This window comes from Lissotriton helveticus, chromosome 4_1, assembly GCF_964261635.1.
Source record: "Lissotriton helveticus chromosome 4_1, aLisHel1.1, whole genome shotgun sequence".
NCBI lineage: Eukaryota > Metazoa > Chordata > Amphibia > Caudata > Salamandridae > Lissotriton > Lissotriton helveticus.
In genome coordinates this window covers 1,346,348,802-1,346,363,794 of record NC_136063.1, presented here as the reverse complement: position 1 = coordinate 1,346,363,794, position 14,993 = coordinate 1,346,348,802, and the positions used below count along the sequence as shown (strand labels likewise).

Here is a 14,993-nt window from a genome sequence, read left to right as displayed (position 1 = left end):
AAAGATATCTTGGAGTATATTTCTCTGAAAGAGTTTCTGATTTATATCATCTGGATTTTCTTCTGCTCCTGCGGAAAATCCAGGTGCTGTTTTCACACTGGAACTCATTGCCATTATCCATATTAGGCCGGGTTGCCTTGATTAAAATGTCTGTTGTTCCTCTGTTTAATTTTTTGTTTTCAACCATTCCTTGTTGTTTGTCCCGAATCTCAGGGATTATTACTATGCCTATTTCGCTCAGTATTTGTCTAGATTTAAATCTCAACCACAGTCAAATCTTTTTATTAATTGATTTGTGTAAGGAAAGTCAAGTCCATTCCCCATTGTCTATTTTCCGATCCCCTAAGCAGGATCGCTATAAGTGCCTTAAAAAATGGCAGGCGCTTTATAAAAGATATTCCATTCCGGTAATTAAGTCAACCACTCTACTAGCTGATATGTTACCACTCGCAGGGATCACACAATCCTCAGAACTCACTTTAAAATGGGCGTTGGTAGGATTTTGTAAGGTTTCAGATTTTCTGAGGAATGGAAAATGGCTGACACATCTAATTGTTAATGATTTTATTCTTTTGGGGTCATATAACATCTTCCTTAAATTCCTTGCTGAGCTAGATGTCTCTCAAATTAGCGAAAAACATCAGCTAGCCAACAAACTTTTAGAAGATGCATCTGCCAGGAAACCTGGGGCATGGAAAAAGCACTTAGCCTCAGTCAGGGCCCTAGATCTTGGGCAGAAGGCTAATAAGAAATGGATGGATTGTGAAGACCTAGAAATCTCAGCCAACTTGTGGTTATCTATTAATAATCTTAACTTTAATTCGCTTAGAGGTGCCAATTGGGGTAGGATACTTTTCTTTAGTAAATGGCAACTTTACCGAACCCCTTTCTCTGTAAAAAATGTATGCCAATCATTCACCACACTGCTTTCGCTGCATCAATTATCCTTTAGCCAATTGGTCGCATATAATGTTACAATGCCCTATGATCCAGAAGTTCTGGAAGGACATCTTTTGCTATTTGGAAATCAAATGTGGTACCTAATAAGCAGTGAGTGATTTGTTAATCGTTATTGGTTACAATCCTGACCTTTCCCTTTCTGACCATTTGGTTGAATTTTTATATATTGCGATGGCAGTTGCCAGATCACTTTTATTTCAAAGGTGGCGCACCGTTGCGATTCCTTCTGTCCTGGAATGGGCCCATAAAATGAAAGCAGTTAGAAAAAGTGAATGCACTTATGCACTACGTGTGGGAGTTCTTAGGATATTTGGAAAACTATGGGCTGCGTATTTTGACTGAGATTGGGAGGGGGTGTTACCCTATTTATGTGGTTAAAAAACTACTTCTTACTTGGTTTGTGTGCATTTGTCTCTGACTTCATAATGCTTTGTGTATTATTTAGGATTTTGTGGAAATTTTGTTTGCCTAAATGCAATTTCTTTTGATGGATGTATTGGCTTTAATGGATTTAATGCATTGTTATTTCTAGACTTCAATAAAAAAAACTTAAAATATAAAGGTACACATATGTGGAGTTAAGAATAGTAAATCCATACATACCTTTTTGCACTGACGCTCTCGATATTTTTGGTCCTCCATATTTTTGACACAATATTCTATCCACAAGATATTTTTGTCATAGACATCTGGATCCTTGCATCTCATTTGACACTGTTGTTCAGTACACTCCTCCTTCTTTTCTGTCTTGGAGAGAAGTGAGGGCTTGAGCCTAATTTGAAAGATGTGCCAGTCCTCTCTCTTCTCTCTCTCCTGGCAACATTTGCTCTCCACTCTAAGACAGTTTATGACCTCCGTCAGGATGGTCCTTCACTGTTTTCAGTTTATATGATTGATTTTATCTTTGTAATTCCTTGTTTTTTTAGCAAATGTATGATGCTAATTCGCAGATCTTTCTTCTGTTCCTATTTATTTGTATTAAAACACGTGTTAAATATTAAGCACATCTTGGTCCTGGCACAGATATCACCCCATTCTTTACAACTTATTTATTTGAAAACAGAGAGTTTGCATGTCCAGATTATCAAGTTCACCTGTTGCAATCTTCACTTTCCCAGCAATAGATATTTCAGCTACCTTAGTCGTGCAGAGCATACAATTAGAACAGTATGTGTATCTTACTTTCTAAGATTCTTTCTAAGATTCATGCTTATGGTCTTCTGCCTTTATATTCAATCATCCACTCTGCACCCTATATGGTCCTTTTTATGGCACGCACAGCACAAAACAGGTTTCTCTAGTGACTCAGAGCCCTCCTTATTTCTTAGGTTTCCGATATCACTTGCTTTGTAGTGCTTTCGAGCGTTTTTTCTTTATTTCCTGTCCTTGTATATCAGGTATAAACACATCCAGACCTATAAATTCAAGTTGTCCAATTGGATGTATCCACTTGTGGCCGATTTGGGATTTGACTCTTTCTATTTCTACCCCTGAAACTATGGATTTCACCTTCCTTTCACTTCTGATTTTCTCATAATCACCCCACTCGAAACATACTTTCAGCTCTCACAATTAATGCTTTCTGTTCCACTACTTTGTATTACTTATTCGTGTCTTAAGTGCTAATTACATTTTCTGTTATTTTGCTTAGGTAATCACTTCGGATGCTATATATTTAGGGGATACACGCGCACGCCTCCCTGACATACTTTGATTATAGTTTTTAATGGTTGTTTAATTTTATCGCAGTAAACTGCACTTTACACTAAGATTCAACATTGAGGAGTGAACTTGCAAAGGAAAGATGGATATCAATTGACTCAATGCTCCGAATAGTCAACGACAGGTATTGCTATGGAGCTTAAAATAAATACTCTACATTTCCTTTTCAACTTTGGCTGTATCAGGAACATGTGCAGAGGCGCAGAGGAGAACTCTGCGCCAGTTTTAAAGCTGGGAGAAGCGTCCACTGCTCCCCTTTTCCGAGCTGTGCTATCTGTAGCTCATGCACTACCTCGAAATATGGGTACTTTGGATAGTGTAGTGTCTCAAAAACACAACCATGCACTGCTCTAGCTGACATGTTTAAAATTCGGCCTGCGAGTGCTGCAGTCTAGTAGCACAAGTTTACCATAAGCCAAAAATATACAAACGAGTGTAGTTACACAATAATTCACTCTCCAGAGACATACGCTCTGGAAATAGGTACCCGAGACCATTTTTGGGACTAAAACAATTACATTCAGGAAATTGGTTGCATATTTTTGGTAATATCACATTTTGTCACCTTGAGCAGTGGCAGTAGTTCTATGCCCTGATTTGATTCAATAGTCCTATTCCAGTACTTAATGATGAGGAGAAATCTGAACATCTTATTTTTTATCACAATCATTAGGAGGAGATACTTAGTTATATTCTGGCCCTGTCGAAAAAGCAGCAATTTATATTAATAAATGTACCCCGGTTCGTGGACATTGGTTCTCTTGATGCTGGCCTTGTTACACCTGGCCTCAAAGGTAATGCAGGAAGCAGTAATAGATAAATGGAGCCCAGGAAGCTTTCTTTACTCTCTGTAGTTTTCACACGTTCAGCCAGATTCATCATTGTCCCGTTTTGCGAGTCCTTAATAGCGATTAGCAATTTGCTAATTGCAAATAAGGATGCGATTTCAAGGGTGCAGGGGTGTCCAAAAGACACCCTGTAGCACCCCTGAAATGTGAATTTACACTGATGTTGTGCACACACATGCCCAAAGGACATGTGTGTGTGTAACATGCAACTTAGAAAAATGCATTTAAATGCATTTTTCTAAGTTTTTCTAAGTTTTCGCTATTTACCACGAAGTTTGACTTTGTGGTAAATAGCGGTCCTAAATTGCGAATTCGCAATTTTTAAATGTTTCATGAATAGCATTTAAGGAATCTCTAATAGAGATTCCTTAAATGCTAATCCTCGCAAATTTGCGAATTCTTTATTAGCGATTTTTGCATTTGGGATGATGAATCCCAAATACAAAAATTGCGCTCGCAAAGGGCCAGATTCTCAGAATCTGGCCCTTTTGCGAGCGCATTTTGCTTGATGAATCTGGCTGGTTGTCCTTTCCCTACCCCTAAGTTATTAATGTTATCATGGGTCCAAGAGTGCCACATGTCTATTCCGCTGTAGGGTCTTGGACCCTAGGCCCGCATGCAGCATGAAGGACGACACATGCTCCTGGTATATGGTAAAGTATCTAGGCACCCGAGCACGTGCACTCGGGCCCTTTTATTGGCAGGGTCACCTGGCTGGTGAAGCCTGTGTTGGATGAATGTGGGTGGTGGTTGTAAGGGCCAGCCCTCGAGTAGTGGCTGGTTAACTTGTACATACTGGAACACTAGAACGTGTCCATCAGGACACTACATCCACTACTCCGCATATTCTCGAGAATTTAATTGATGACAAAATAACTTTTTTAACTTGTTACATTATTCACAGAAATATTCATACACACCATACTTCATGTTTTTAATGCTATAAAAATCAGACCTTATTTCAGTACGTTAAGAGTTTAGCTTTGCTAATACGGGTTAATTGAAGGGATTATTTAAATGTATGAACTTCTCCATGTGTCTGGTACTTCCATTGAGACCCTCAGCTTATAGCTACATGTGTGCCAACCAATTAACATGTCAAAAATATAACCCTATGAAGCCAATTAAAAGTACCATGCATCACAGAAAACAAGTTATGTTCATAAAAAATTACCTCCGCAAGAATTTAGTTTACAAATGCATTTTTTTTTTACATATACATCATTTATGTATATTGCTACTGCTAAAAACGATGTGTTCGTCTGATATACACTGCTTTGGTGTGGCACAGACATCAATACGAAGTATACGTTTCATTTACACATGGCTCAACAGTGACATGAGATAACAACGAATTCCCTGTTCAGGGTTACCGGGAGCAGAACCTGACCACTGCGCAATGTGTGACGTTGCCTAGTATTCTGGCATAACCTCCCCTCATTACCATGATGATAACTGCACGCGTCTACGATCTGTATGTAAAGCGCCATGATAAGTGGACACGATAGTTTCTTTTGTTCATTTGCAAAGGAAGTGTTCTGACATAATCTCAATGCCTATATGTTTTTATTTTTTTCAGGTAACCCTAAACAGAGCACTTCAGTTTCCGTTTTCATCAGGATTTTAGACATAAATGACCATGCACCGGAGTTTGCCAAATACTATGAAACTTTTGTGTGTGAAAATGCAAGAGCTGGACAGGTAAGGTTCTGTTTTGCAAGGAAAGCATTGGTAAAATATATGTGTTTTCTATTTTCTTTGGAAATTAAAATGTAACTTCTCAGGCGGTATTTGAAAAAATAACCCTTCTCAAAGGGTGTTTGTCAATGTAATCTGAGTTTCTCTTTTTAAATGATAGATTAATCTCTGCTTGAAGTGACAATGGGATTCTTTTTACATTTTTTCCTTTTTTTCTTTTTATTGATATCATCTTAGGGAATAAACAAAAGATATATACATATGGCAATGTAATTGCTGAATTACTTGACAATACAGAGCAAATACATATATATAAAAAATAGACAAATACATCATTACAATTACCAACAAAATACAAAAGAATCAAATCAAAGAGAGTACCCTAAGCACAAAAGTAAAAATGAATAAAGGACCGAAGGGCCAACATTGGATCTTTTTGACCCTCTATTTCCATGGCCCCCCATATATGGAGGAATTATTTCCCAGAACGAATTCCTCGGGGTATATGTACATGCCCCTATCGCCACCACAATGTCACTTATATCGACGTTGTGATGACGATAGGGGCTGCGCCTTATTTACAAGACTTAACGCTGCCTTGTAGATAAGGCCCCCTTTCACGCTATGGTTTGCGTGAAAGGGGTGGGCAGTGGGTATTGCAGTGGGCGTTCCACCGCAACACAGATTCCTATGTACACCCCCTATGTACAAGGGTGGTGTACATAGGAGCCAGCGCCAAAATTAATACCATGGAAAATCTGGTTTCAAGTTGGCAAAATGAGGAAAAATGCATTATTTCTCCTCGTTTTTGCTTTTTCTATTTGTGCTGGCAGCACACATGGAAAAAGCAACATGCCATGCAGGGCTTTAAGTGGGGATAAAAAACTGGGGGGGCTCTAAAAGGGGCGGGGCACACCTCTTAAAGGGGTGGGGCCTATCCACGCAGGGGCGTGGTCTAAATCAAGATATTTAGCATTGTGTGCCTATGAAAAACCCCTCCAATTATCCTACCTTTGGAAAACTTTTTCGTTAAAGGATTTTCCTCCCTCCTACAATGCAGTTCACCTAGCATGAGGTCTCCACTCTGACCCATGATTTCGCTGCCCTCCAACTGGAGCACAATGTAGGGTACTCTTTCCAGCCAGGCAGAAGGACACAGTGCGGGAAACTGAGCCCGCAAACCCTCTGTGAGACACTTGAGGGGATAGAAGCCTGGAAGGAAATTAAAGGCTGTGAATCTCCTTTTTTTTGTAGTACTAAGGATGCCTGCCTGGAGGTCACGCAAAAGCATTGTCATGTACATAAATGAATCTATTCTTTACACAAATTCTATTTGGCATAAAAGGTCCCGGAGCCGCGCTCTGCTGGCAGCGTGCGGCGGTGCTTGTGTCATCAGCAGGGATAAAAGCCCCGTCGTCGAGGGAGGCACAGCCGTGACTGATTATATGGGGGTGGGCGGCGCTGCTAAATGATGTGCGAAATACCGGGCCTTGGTAGAGCCAGAGCGTGAAGGATGGGACAGGGTTTGCTGTGCTGTTGGAGTCGGAGACACTGCATAGCAGACACATTCTCCTGATTGCCCCTCGAGAGCACTGACTGCCGCACTAACATTCCCTGCACGTTTCTAGGCGCTATTCGATTTTCAGTTGTATAACATTGATTTATCCCTAAACATGCCATAACTATTCTATTTACAGTCCTAAGATATATTTAAAAAAACGTATTCTGGCCCAAAAATAGAGCCCGATAGAGACCCGTTTCGAGGCTCTCTAAAAATAACTGCCGGTGCTCAGACCCGGACAGACCCGGCCCACTTAAAGCCCTGATGCCATGGATTGTTTATGTACAGCAAGATGTCCCTTCCTGTACATAAACAAATCACGCAGTTCAATTTTAATTGAAGTTACCTTTTGACTTCAGGAGGTTTAGCTTTTATTAAAGAAAAACAATATTTGTGCACTGCCAAAATCTGTGTTTATATCTTTAAAACATACAGGGCCATATTTATGACCCGTTTTGAGATGCAAACTTTAAGTTAGATTTTTGAAGCCATGCAAAACCACTTTGCGTGGGTTTGAGAGGCTCCCAAAATCTGGAGAGCAAATCGCTGGGTTGCATTACTCTGTCCTTGGAAGGCATTCCATGGGTATTGCATGGGTGTTCCTACACAACTCGCATGGTTTTTCATACATTCCCAAATTTAAAGACCTTGTAAACCTGGGAATGCACCTAAGAGATGTCACTCCCCAGGAGCTACATAACCAGGAGAAATACCTTTATTTCTCAGCGTTACTTCCTCTTCCGCAGCACATATAGAAAAAGGATAATTCCTCTTAGGGGATTGTTTTTCTTGCAGGTCTCCCTTCCTGCACAAAAACAATCCTGCATTCAACGCATGCAACTTTGCCCTAGGGTGCATGGGTGCCTGTATTGGTGCTATGCTGCCCATCGTGCACCAGCATAGGGTAAAAAGTCAGTCTGTATGCCTTAAATATGGGGCATTCCTGCCTTTTCCCAATGACGGAGTGCAGCAAAGCAAGGTGACGTGCTGCACTGCACTGCGCCAGTTTCATAAATATGCCCTGCAGTTTTTAGGCCCAGTAATCTGGATCTAGAGGTTGATCCTTCCTGCAATAGGTACCTACGCGTTTTATCCATTTGCATTATTGTGCAGAATTCAGAGTCAAAGCCACAACCTTCAGTTCCTGTGAAGAGCTTTAATGAAAGCAAAACATCAGAAAAGCTTTGAAAAAAACAACAGCTAGTGTAACACACTGTATGGGAGTAAGTTTGGAACTGGAGTTCCATGTCTCTGGAGACTAAATCCATGCCTGGCCATTAAACAAGTGAGAGTGAAGGGTTCCTTATCCTGCAAATGAATTCAACTGTTGTCAATACTGCTTTCCATCTTTGACACGGAAACCCTCAAAGTTGAATGCTATCTTTTCTCACCCTTAGAAATATCATTTGTAGCCCTTCCCTAAAGTAGCTTTGATCTTCAGCCATGAGGCATTAGAAAATCGCTTAATGTATTATTTAATATGGCATCTCGGTTCACTACCTTTTACTGTTCATGCCCTGCTACTCTGGTTGATCATAGTCAGCCAGCGGAAAGTTGGCCACCCGTAATGTGTGATGGTTGTTCCCTGTTGTAGCTTCCCTGGTGGATAAAGGTCTCTGCCCTCTGAAGTAGTTAGAAATATATGACTGTGATGAATGCGCTGTTGAACTTCCATCATTGTTTCTGAGTCCATGTGTGAACTGCTGATGTGTGTTTTAAAGATTGACTTGAAGGAGTCTTCTATTCATCAACTGGTAATGTTTTTTGGGCAGCATAACTCAACCACATGATGGTAATGCTAGCTATTTCAACTGAAAAAAAACCTCTGAGGAATATGGTTTAAGGGATGATCGTATCAAATATGATGCTACGCTTGGATGGTGATTTAGTGTTAGCCTAAGAAGTGCTCACTGCACTAGCAGCCTTAGTTTTAGAACAGTAATAATGAGGAATCTGCTGGTTAGAGGTAAGTACAGTGTCCCTAAAAAAATTACAAATATGGCAAGTTAAGATGGCCAGAAATTTGGGGACTAACCTAGAGGGTGTACATTTCCTAAGATGACAATCAGTGATTAAAGACCATGGGGCAGATTTATGTTGGGAATGCGCCACGTTTGCGTCATGCAACTGCGGCGTAAACGTGGCGCATCCCTACGACCCATTTACAACGTGACGCATCTAGGCAGATGCGTCACGTTGTAAAGCCCTGCGCCACTTGTGGGCGTTCGGGCGCAGGGTGGGCGTTCGGGCGCAGGGTGGGCGTTCCGGGGAAGAGCCACCTCGCAAAAGTGGCTGAGTGAAATCTATAAGATTTCACTCAGTCACTTTCAGGCCAATGCTGCGTCAAAACCCTGCGCCTGCTTGAAGGAGGCGTAGGTCTTGACGCAGCATTGAAAAGATGGGGCACCCCCGAGCCTTGCTGGAGCTGCGTCGCGCTTGCGACGCAACTCCAGCAATGCGCCACCTTTACGGCACACATGCGTCACGCATCTGTGCCGTTTTTGCCTCGTGGTGCGCCACATTGTAAATGCGGCGCACCATGGGTGGCGGAGCAGCGGCGCAATATAACTGGCGCATCCCTGGGGATGCGCCAGTTATCATAAATCTGCCCCCAACTTTCCAACATGGGCAGTGGAATAATTCCTGATGGCAATTTCTATGCAAAAATTGCTCCCCTCATGGCAGATATCCACTTTGAGGGAATAGCGTTCACCTACCCCCACTAGTATAGACTTAACTTAAATTCACCACAGTGGTGGATGGGAAATCCACCTCCAACTTCTAACATATTAAAATAATTTGATTTAATAACATTCGCACAAAGAAAAGCAGCACTGCATAAAATTCAACAGGTTTCATTGTGCATGAGAAAACATTGCACAACACTTTATTTACTAAGTTTTGTGTGCTAATGAGGTAATTAGCTACATTTGCACTAAACATAGCTGTGTCTATATATAGACATATACACACACACACACATATATGTATGATGATGAATGTAACTTAAGAAATAAAAAGCCGAAGTTTTTGATAATCGCGTACGAGTGCCGGATGATTTCCTTTATGAAAAAGTATGGATTTCTCATTTTGAATATATATATATATATATATATATATATATATATATATATATATATATATATATATATATATATATATATATATATATATTCACTGAAAAAACCATAGGTTATAGACCATATATAGTTAGGAATTAGCATTTAGAAAACCTTATTTTACTCACACAAAACCATTGAAATTCCATATATAGTTAGTTGCACTAACTATATATCGCGCACCCGCAATCCACTGCTGATGATGTCACATATTACATCATTCATGACATGGTCAGTGACATCACTGATGACATCACTGATGACATCTCAAATGACATCACTGATGACATCATCTAGTGTCTGTGTGTTTTTGTAAAGTTTAAATACGTTTTACATATTGAAGAATGACTGGATGTATGGAAGACTGAGTGTGTGTGTGGCTGGCTGGGAGGTGTGTGACTCTGTGCATATCAATGTGTACTTGTATCAGTGATTGTATAAGAGAGTAAGTATGTGTTAGTATATGTGTGAAAAGTATGGTGTTCTGTGTTTAACTATAGATGAGGAAATCGAAGTGTGATTGATTCTTCACAGGACTGACTAGGTGTATGAGTGCATATGATAGTGTTCTAATAATAACTAACTGTATGTATGAGTAATTGTATGGGTGAATGAGTGAATGTGTGTGTAGACGTATGAATCAGTGAGTGCGTATGTAGTAACTGGTATTGGTGTGTCATGATGTCATCAGTGATGTCATTTGAGATGTCATCAGTGATGTCATTTCAGATGTCATTAGTGATGTCATCAGTGATGTCACTGAAGTATGGTGTTCTGTGTTTAACTGTATAGATGAAGAAATGGAAGTGTGATTGATTCTTTACAGGACTGACTTGGTGTGTGAGTAACTCCATGGATGAGTGGCAGTGTGTGACTGTCTGCATAGGTGTATGAGTGCATATGATAGTGTTGTAATAATAAGTGACTGTATGTATGAGTTATTGTATGGGTGAATGAGTGAATGTGTGTGTAGACGTAGGAATCAGTGAGTGCGTATGTAGTAACTGGTATTGGTGTGTCATGATGTCATCAGTGATGTCATTTGAGATGTCATCAGTGATGTCATCAGTGATGTCATTTGAGATGTCATCAGTGATGTCATCAGTGATGTCACTGACCATGTCATGAATGATGTAATATGTGACATCATCAGCAGTGGATTGCGGGTGCGCGATATATAGTTAGTGCAACTAACTATATATGGAATTTCAATGGTTTTGTGTGAGTAAAATAAGGTTTTCTAAATGCTAATTCCTAACTATATATGGTCTATAACCTATGGTTTTTTCAGTGAATTTTCAAGGTTTTGTAAATGCTAATTCCTAACTATATATGGTCTATAACCTATGGTTTTTTCAGTGAATTTCATTGGTTTTTTAACAGCTAATATCTGTAGCTGTAAAATGTATTCTTCTTTAAATCCAAAAATATATTTTATATGTTTATGAATAATTTTTTTTTTAAATATTTTTTTTTCTTCGTTCCCGCTTCGCGAATCGGGAAGCTTCCCGTTAGCTGACCTTGATGCCGCGAAATAGACCGCGAGCCGGTAAACGTTTCTTTACCGCAAGTGCCGCGTTAGAAAACAACATCGTGACGCCTCCCGTCCGCATGACGTTTCACGTTGTCGCGTGATACGTCATATGACGTCCTACGTTAGCGAACTGGTACGCGAAGCGAGTCGCAAAGCGCAGGTTTCTGGAAGCAAACCGGGAGGCCCTGCAAAGCGCTTAACGTAAACACAGCAAGTCATGTGACTTGGTAATAACACTTTTCATTGGTTCATTTCACTTTTGGTTTCCTAATGATGTAAGACTAGGTCATATAATCTAAAATGAACACTTTTGATTGGTTGAGAACTCTTGTTTTTCCCAAATGATGAAAATCCCTCCTTCTTTCCTCACTCTGACTTTCATCATTGTGAGAGAAAGACCCTTTGTGATCACTGAGCAATGGCTTCTTTAGTAGCTTCAGCTGGTGCTTCCCCACCACCTCCACCACATCCAAGGAAGAGTGGACCACCTGCTCAAGTTATAATTCAGCAAGAAGAGGAAGAAGAGGAAGACGAGGAAGAGCAGGAAGAGAGGCAGTTTTTGCCTGAGGAACCCAGGACGTCTCACCGGAAAGAAAACTTCATTTGGCAATTTTTTAAAATTCCCAAAGGTCAGAAAAAAGTAAATGCAAGATACGTAACTTGCCTTATATGTCAAGATAGACTGTCCAGAGGAACCGAGAAAAAATACAGTTTCGGAAACTACACAATGCATCGCCATATGACTAGGTGGCATCCTAACAACTACAGTGCTGCACAGTTTCGGAACGACCTAGATAATCTCCCTATTATGGCCAGAAGATCTGTTGTACCGGAAGTAACGGGACCAGAGGGCAGGGAGATGGTGCCAAATATACAAATGAGATTTGGTGAAGTAAAACACATCTGCGTATTTTGCGATGGATTCATTTGCTACGGAGAAAGAAGCATCACTCTGATCAACAGAGCTATTGACTATCATATGCAAGTTTGTACGAAACGCCCAAAATAATAAATACTTTTTTTTTGTTTTGTTGCTCCTGTTGAGCCCTTTACAATGAATCGTTTTCATTGCCCCCTCCAAGAAAAACCCCAAAAAATATAAAACTGTTCAAAAAAATTCAAAAAAAGTAAAAAAATGTTCTGAAAAATAATAAAAAAAATATAAAACAACAAAAACAATAAAAAAAAAGTTCTTTTCAGAACTACCTCCCCGTTATTAAAAAATTGGTACAATATTTGGAACTGTGCCAACCTCTATTTCTCTTAGTTCGCTTCCCAGTTCGCTCACCGGTACGCGAACCGGAAGCGAACCAAAAACAGTAAGTATAAGGGAAGGAAACAGACACTTATGTTAAAAGAAAGACAGCTATAGGGGAGTAAACTAGAGATACTATTACCCGTAATCCACTGCTGATGATGTCACATATTACATCATTCATGACATGCTCAGTGACATCATCAGCAGAGGATTGCGGGTTTTTTGGCAACGTGCCTTATCCACGGTTTAATAACGCTGCCTTTTCCTTTATATAAGTTTTCAAATTGTATGAAATATATACCAATAGGTCGTTATGAACCTTTAGGTAGTGCTTTTCTTCATGAGGTCTGGTCGCTTCCATACACATACAGATGTTTCAAAGATGATCAAGAAGTTTATCTGAATGGAGAGGAATGCACTGAGACGCCAGATCATTCACTAATGTGTAGGCACATACAGTTACACGGTTCATGCAACAAACACCGACCAAATATGGCTTGCGTGTTGCAAGGCACGCCAGTTCCTGCTATCATCCCCACGTTCAAGTTGTTGGAAAATGGTAGTTATTTGATGCTCAATAATGAAGATTGTTCTGAGTTAATTAAAAGTATTCCTTTTATCGTAACAGTAAGTGAACGGGTTATTTGCTGCAGAAATGTTCTATTTTCTCCCACACATGAACATAGGGAGTTTTCAATCTGGCCACAAATACCAACCTTGGGAGAGATTTCAACGGCATGGCAAGAATAAGAGCTCTTTTGTCTCAGAGAGAGGTGGCCTTGAGTTCGGCCCGTGAAACTTTCGTGCTTCACATAGCGAACACCCGTACAGAGGTGCAGACCCTTTTCAATTCAGATTTGCCTTTCAATTTCAGCAAGATGGTTCGGACTATCTTTAACGCATCCTCCACAAAGGCCCTGGCGCACTTTTTTAAAGTTGTTACCAGTGGTCTCGTGACTTCATTTGAGAAAATCTTTGGAGTCATCCCTGCTTTCTTTCATTCTATTTTCTCCACTCTGCTTCGTGGATTGGCATTTTTACTTGCATTACCAGCGGACGCTCTTGTGCTTTTTTACATTTTTAAATATGGATGTCCCTCCTATGCAACCTCCCACCCTGCAGCTGCTGACACTGTTCCGCAATCGCATGCTAGAATATTATGGCACAATGCCGTTGGCGATATTAAGCACGGCATATGGATTATCTTTTCGATTCTCCTACTTCACCTGTGTCCAGCCTGTATTTCACTGCCTGACCTGTGATTTCGATTGGGCCATTGATTTGTGTCTCTGCGGACCGGTTTCTCCTGACGTCGACTTTAATCAGCTGATGACTCCTATCATTACTCACGAGTTGGTTTGTCCTGGCGAAAGGATTATGGCTGTGGCATTGATGCATGGACTAATTGGTCCCTGGAATTTATTGGCGGCAGCACAGTCTTTCTTGGAACAGAGCTTTCTTGAAAACCCACCGAGCTGTCCTCTGATGGTGATAGAGGATCCGGTGCTGGGAGAGCACGTATGTTCTTTTCCGCTTTTAAATTGGATGGCTGAACTGTTTTCGGATGAAGACGGTGACTTCCTATTGGAGGCTGTTGCAGCTTATTTTGCATACACAGTTATGTCATAGACCTTTTTCATGTTTGATATGCTGAGTACTAGCATTTCATTGACAATTCATTGACTTATTTGTCAAGTTTTTATTATTTACCTTGCCTATTGGCTTAAGACTCGATAAAGTACTTGGCTGTTTTATTTTTCTTTAGCATTAAATTTTCCTAGTTTTTAATGCTTTACCTTGCGGACCGTCCACATATAAACTTGCAATCTGCTCTCATGAGATGGCACTTCTATTATCTTATTCAGTTCGTTTCCGGATCATGGGGAGGTGTCATCTAGGTCCTGGATATCTTTACACCGTGTTAAGTTAGCATGGGCTCATTACCGGTTTAAACGCCATTTTTCCTTTTTTGCAACTTCTGCACACGACACTTAGTTGTTGCTTTAGCTTTCCACCTAGTAGTTCATCGTGGTTTACATGAGAATAATATGTTATTGCTCTACTATCTGCTTTGCTTGTTAAACTATATCTGTACAGCGAGTGCTAAAGTTTCAAGAACAACACGATACAGAATTGTTATGAGGTCTGATCTCCACGACTTCATACTCATAACATAAGTGCAACTTCTGCCAATTCTGGGCATGAGGCGGGTTTTATATTGCTTTGCCGAACACACATACACAACAGTTGATGCGGTTCACATGAAGAGAGAGCTGGTGTATGCTGATGTGAT

General features: G+C 40.4%; 1 protein-coding gene across 1 annotated transcript in view; it reads left to right on the top strand.

Moving 5' to 3' along the window:
• LOC144829104 (cadherin-9-like) overlaps positions 1–14,993 on the top strand; it is an 836,522-nt gene that overhangs the window by 760,497 nt on the left and 61,032 nt on the right. The window contains exon 9 of the mRNA XM_078687908.1: positions 5,110–5,231. Within this exon, the coding sequence (XP_078544034.1) occupies positions 5,110–5,231 (122 nt within the window). The remainder of the gene's footprint in view (positions 1–5,109; positions 5,232–14,993) is intronic.